Genomic DNA, 5,623 nt, shown 5'->3' with positions numbered 1-5,623 from the left:
AGTAAATTGATTTATTGCAGAGATAACATCTTGAATATCTGACTGATGGTTAAGATTTGGGGTCACAAAATGTATGCCTTATCAATTCATCTGCACTTTTTAGTGTGACCTTACTGATGGTAGTATGACTTTTGGTTACTGTTGTATACAACATCATGTTGTTTTTTAAATAAACCAAATTACACCAGAGCATGTAGTTTCAGTCACAATGAGCTGATCAAAGGAGTATGTTTTTTGCCTCTACTTTATCTGAAAAAACAAAAGCCCTGGTGCTGAGTATCTTGTTTTTTATTTTTATTTTTATTTTGTACATTTTTTTATTACCCTCTTATGCCTTCATCCCTGTTGCTACACATCTTACGATTCCATTAAGCAAAGATGTGTTATGTCTGCAATAGCCATACTGCAGCAATTTAAATTAATATATGGAGAGGGATGGTGGTATTGCATGTGCAGATGTTCAACAAGTGAGACAGGTGCAGAGATGGGAGTTGGGAAACAAGCATTAAGCCTGTGGTCTCAGTCCCATCACTCTAATGGACTCAATGGAAACCTGAGCAGGAATGCTTGCCCCCAGGCATTGAGTGACCCATTGCATTGTAACTTTAACCTGCACTCTCTGTCCCTTGCCTTTGTGCCGCCCCTGTTTGCTTTAAATCTTTAACGCTGTTTATTCTCAAACCTATTTCTGATTTTGCAATGCTTAGTCCATTATTGAATTATTGATTTTCATGTCAGTCATTTTAGGATTATAGTTTGCTGTCTGCTTATTTGGTTAGTAATGCTGTTTAATGTTAGGATTATGTGTCAGTGATAAACAAGGGTGTGCATTGTATTACCTGAATACTGGCTTGACATAATAGCATATTTTTTCAATGATTAATGGCTTCCCATTCAAAAACTTGGACATCTCAGACTCATACTTAGTCCCCTATGGCATCAATCACACATCAGGAAATACCTCAAACTGGGGTGACATACAAACTGTGACAGTGACAAGACTGTCTGGTCCAAAAAAATTTTTTCACTCACATGGTATATATTTACAAATAAGCAATTTTTGCAAAGATTTCGTCAGTTTGAAACATAGACTGTAAAAAAATATTGACAAAGTGACGGTGATGTCACCCATTGACTTTCTCTGAACTAGTGAAAAGCACTTTGAAGCTGCGGAAGTGCAGTTTTTGTGCCCTGCCATGTTGTGGAAATTGGAATCAGAGAGTTCACAGTAGGGGAAAGGGGGGACCCTTATCTGGTCCTGAAGTCCAAGTGGCACGCAATGATTAGCCAGCAAAGAAAATTGTCCCTGTTTGGTCCACAAAATATTCAAATATGTTCAGATGATGTAAATTGGCAATAACTCCCCAAAAATTACATTCTGGCATTGATGCACTGCAGTATATTATTGCAAGTGAAATATATGTTTTTTTTTTCTTCTTCTCAGTATGCATACATTAAGCATAAATTTGTTATTTGATTTGTTTGAAGTGTTTTAAGTGTCTATACTCAGACTGCAAAGAGAAAGTTGCCTTTTTTTTACTGCTTTGGTTGAGAACGTATGAATGGCACAAATTTGGTACACCCTTTGGAAGCTGTTTTTTTTTTTTTTTAGAAAGAGTGCTTGGGAGACTTCAGACAGTCTGAGTAAAATAGGTGCTGAGACTAATGATACATCAGTTGTGGTGTGTACAGTGTTCTAATGACGCTAGCAGCTTATGCAATGTACTAGTCAGGTGTCAGACAAGGTCATGGCCTTCTCTGCTACTTGCTCTCATTACAGCAAAGATCCTTGCATTTTCAGGAAAAGTTCCACTTAATGAAAGTATCATACTATAATTGAATAAGCCCTGATCTTGTAGTTTGTTTGTTACATCAATGTCTGGATCTTCCAGGGTTAATGCCCATGATTTGGGATGAGATGTTGGATATCAGGCATCCACATACTTTTGGCCATGTGGTGTATATTGTGTAGATACACAGGTTTCAAAAAGTCACACTGCCTTTTTGCCTTGATTGTATATGTTCAAATTCAACACCAATTGAGTGCTTTGCTGAAATGAATACTGGATTGAGGACATTTTAAATAAGTTTCACAATTATTTCATAATATATAAGTGACCATGTGATACAACACATTCAGGTCCGACAAAAGGTTTATTTGACTGTATTTAACATTTTCTTAGAAAGTATCATCTTCAAATGCAGAAGATCAAAATATCATAATTTACTAATGGGAAGATTTTTCAAATTCAAAGCAACACCAGAAGTCAGAGTTAAAATGCACTTATTTATTTGTTTAGCAATGTGATGATTGGGACATTTGGATTACACTAGTGCACAATGGGACCTGTATTGAAAAGGCAAATAAAGAGAAAACCAAATAAAATTTCTGGAACTGGGGCGGAATGGGGAAGAGGCCTCCTTTATCTTTCTGGGAGTTTTCAAGATAGAACCATGGCCTGGAACTCTAAGGGAGAGAAAGACAACACAATTACCTCAAAGTTGACTTGAAACTGAGGCACAGACACAGCTGATATACATTCTGATCTGAATATATTCAGTATTTACTACACTGTCTTGTGTAACATATTACTAAAAATTGAGCAAGTCTAATGCCTGCCTTGTGAATTTCATAACAGACATTTTTGTGAATTGCAAAGAAACACTGTTTTAAAGTTATGTCTAATTTTACTGTACAATTTTATTTTGAAGTGGTGAGAAATATTCTATACTTTGAACAATGGGCCAGAATACTCCTAATATTTCGATCTTACCCAGGCACCATTCTGGGTGGACTGAATAGAAGGCTGAATTAAAATTAAACTCATAATTAATCATAATGCTAAATCTTATTTAAAGGACGTACATTATTTAACATTATATAATAAATTGGGTAGTTGTTAAAATGTAATGTTACATCAATCAATGAAATTATTTCAGCCCCCCAGAATTATTTTGGTTGTTTTAATTATTTGCATAATTGTGAGTACTTTAAAAAAACTTCAATGAAGTAACAGCACTTTTATTTTTGTAAACAAGTATGCAAATGTCACCTTCTGCTCCAATTTTGCCATCACTGTCATCATCAGCATCTGAGAGGAATGACTTTGTCTCCTTATCAGTCAACAACCGAGCCCCTGGGGAGAACCGCTGCAGGAAGAATCTAACACACACACACACACACACACACACACACACTCTTTTAACTTTGGCTCACTTTCTGTGTGATCTGCTGGAACTGATAGACATGGTACAAGATGCTGCACCCTGCACTCATAGTATTTCTGAACCAAAGATTATTTAAAAAATCTTAATTGTTGTGAATGCCATTACATTGTGTTTAATGATTTGAATTGGCAAGGATGGATTTTAAAAGACATTTTTGAAACCATAGGTTTTGCTTTCCGATCTTCACCAGTGTGCATAGTTTATCATGTATTTGTTGTTGGAATAAAACGTTATAAACTGCCACACAGACTGCTTGAAAAAACTCAGTCAGATTCAAATTCAGTCAGATTTCCAAGAATGATATACAGATTTGACCAAAATAGCAAAAGACCAAACTACTGATGATGACAATAACAGATACATGGGCAAATGCTCCTATTAGACTCATATGTCCTCTGTTAGAGTTGAATTAACACAGGGCATTTTATTGTGTATAGTGATGGAGATGGGCATAAATGAAGAACTAACTTTAGCTCTTCTTCTTCAATGAAGCCACTACCATCGTTATCCAGGATACAGAAGACATCCTTCACTTCTTGAGGACTCTTTTTGGTAAGGCCACTCAACTGGAAAAACTTTTTGGAATTGAAGGAGTCTGGAGCTTATGGACAAGAAGACAATGCACAAATGAGTTTTTCCATCTGAGGAATGATTAAATGCCAAGAAGTATAACACATGTATAGCATGACCATCATATTCCACCCAGGAAATGTCAAACGTAGCATGTCAAAATTAATCTCATTTTATCTGGTCACCAAACATTGGGCTTCTTGTTAGAATTAAGTCATACATGATTTATGAACATAATTTGCCCAGCCTTCATGTTATTATGCAGGCTGTGAAAGTAGCCAATTCCATATGTTATTGACGAAGTAAAATATTTTCTGGGGTGAGAAAAATAACCCAAAACTTTACCTTAATTTGAACTTTGAACAACACAGTAAAATGCTCAGTGTTAAATCAACGACTTACAGAATACTTATGATTCCTATTTGATTCATGCAGTATGTAGTCTCTTAGAGTTGAATTAACACTGGACATTCTCTGTGAACGAATTAAAGTACAGCTACATTACAAATCAATCACCAATTACCACAAATGAAATTGCAATACGTATAAAATAACTTTGTTATATTAGTGTACTGACTCGAAGGAAAATGCGTGATTTATTTCGTCTAAGGTTGCCTACGCTTTTCAGTAGGCCAGCTCTGTCTCGCTTTCTTCAGCGAAAATCTATTTTGATGAAACACAGCAGTTACGTGAAAGGCTACCTTGGCAATCCTTGATAGCATTCTCGATGGCATCAGCGGCAAGGATTGAAGTGAGTGACATAGTAACCCTGTCAAAATAATGCAGAAACAACAAACATTAAATTATAAATAAAACGTTTACAACCCGTAAAAGACCGACGCAATCAAATCAGATGAGACGATAAAATAATTAAAATAAATAAACAAATCCGGTGAAACGCTTGGACATTTGCTGTACCTTCAGGCGAATAATAACTCATGGATAACTTTATCTCCTGCAGATTTTCTCATAAACCTCTCGACAAGTGTAGTGTTGCACAGTAGCTAATTACCCACCGGCCGCAGCAATGAGACTACAAAATTCATGAGTAACACCTGCGAAACATCAATCTTTAAAAAGAAAAAAAAAACGGTTTTTAAAATGCGTAAAAAGTTACAGTGTATACAATTACACACTACGGCTCCATTCATGCTGACTTTAATACGCATCCAAGTGTTACAGCTACAAATCACAAAAAAGTAGCCTACTTCCCGATAAGCGCATCCCTAAAACCATCACTGTATTCCAGGTAATTTAGAAATTGCAACGCTATATACGTATCCCCACACAGCAGTGTACTTACCGCTTATAAACTTTCACCCAGGTGGGGCTCCACAGATAAGTAGTAAGGCTGTGTGATACCTCCGGCCTGAAAAGGCGGATTTATATATGGTCTGATTGCTCTGACAATGAGCAACGCTTGAATTACCTGTCTGTATATCAAATTCTTACTGCCACCCCCTTCTCAAATTTCTTGCCTAACTAATTAACCTTTACTATTTATATCCACCCCCAGCTGAAAGCAGAAGCCTATGGGCATCTGCACCGCCCTTGAAGATGGTAAATTAACAAATACTTTTTCTGTATTCTCTCTCTCTCTCTCTCTCTCTCTCTCTCTCTCTCTCTCTCTCTGTCTCTCTCTCTCTCTCTGTCTCTCTCTCTCTCACACACACACACATTTTTGGACTATTTTATTTTATTTCAAGAAATCAGTGTTTTAGGAAGTTTAATTATAAACATATATATATATATATATATATATATATATATATATATATATATATATACGTAAGCAGATGGTGTCCGTGAAGTACTTTTCTGAGTA

The 5,623-nt window shown here is 36.1% G+C and overlaps 1 protein-coding gene across 2 annotated transcripts; it reads right to left on the bottom strand.

Annotated features, from left to right (window-relative positions):
• Positions 1-2,273: 2,273 nt before the first annotated feature.
• pvalb9 (parvalbumin 9) lies at positions 2,274-5,347 on the bottom strand. Of its 2 annotated transcripts, none has more exons than XM_064322920.1 (5): positions 5,102-5,347; positions 4,500-4,567; positions 3,697-3,829; positions 3,054-3,163; positions 2,274-2,467 (listed from the first exon to the last, which is right to left on the bottom strand). In XM_064322920.1, the coding sequence occupies exons 2-5, from the start codon at positions 4,558-4,560 to the stop codon at positions 2,442-2,444; spliced, it is 330 nt and encodes a 109-aa protein (XP_064178990.1). In that variant the 5' UTR covers positions 4,561-4,567; positions 5,102-5,347; the 3' UTR covers positions 2,274-2,441. The 2 variants fall into 2 exon arrangements, with proteins under 2 accessions (XP_064178990.1, XP_064178991.1); XM_064322921.1 differs by lacking the exon at positions 5,102-5,347 and adding an exon at positions 4,717-4,849.
• Between the last annotated feature and the right edge of the window lie 276 nt (positions 5,348-5,623).

The sequence above is a fragment of the Anguilla rostrata genome, chromosome 2 (genome assembly GCF_018555375.3).
Source record: "Anguilla rostrata isolate EN2019 chromosome 2, ASM1855537v3, whole genome shotgun sequence".
NCBI lineage: Eukaryota > Metazoa > Chordata > Actinopteri > Anguilliformes > Anguillidae > Anguilla > Anguilla rostrata.
Note: the sequence above shows the minus strand (reverse complement) of the source record. Positions and strands in the feature narration are given on the sequence as shown.

Coding starts and splice junctions, on each gene's coding strand:
- pvalb9 (XM_064322920.1), bottom strand. CDS start 4,560: ATGTCACTCACTTCAATCCTTGCCGCTGATGCCATCGAGAATGCTATC. Junction 3,830..4,499: donor TGCTATCAAGGATTGCCAAG/GTAGCCTTTCAC, acceptor CTTGTCCATAAG/CTCCAGACTCCTTCAATTCC. Junction 2,468..3,053: donor TGGCAAAATTGGAGCAGAAG/GTGACATTTGCA, acceptor TCTCTCCCTTAG/AGTTCCAGGCCATGGTTCTA.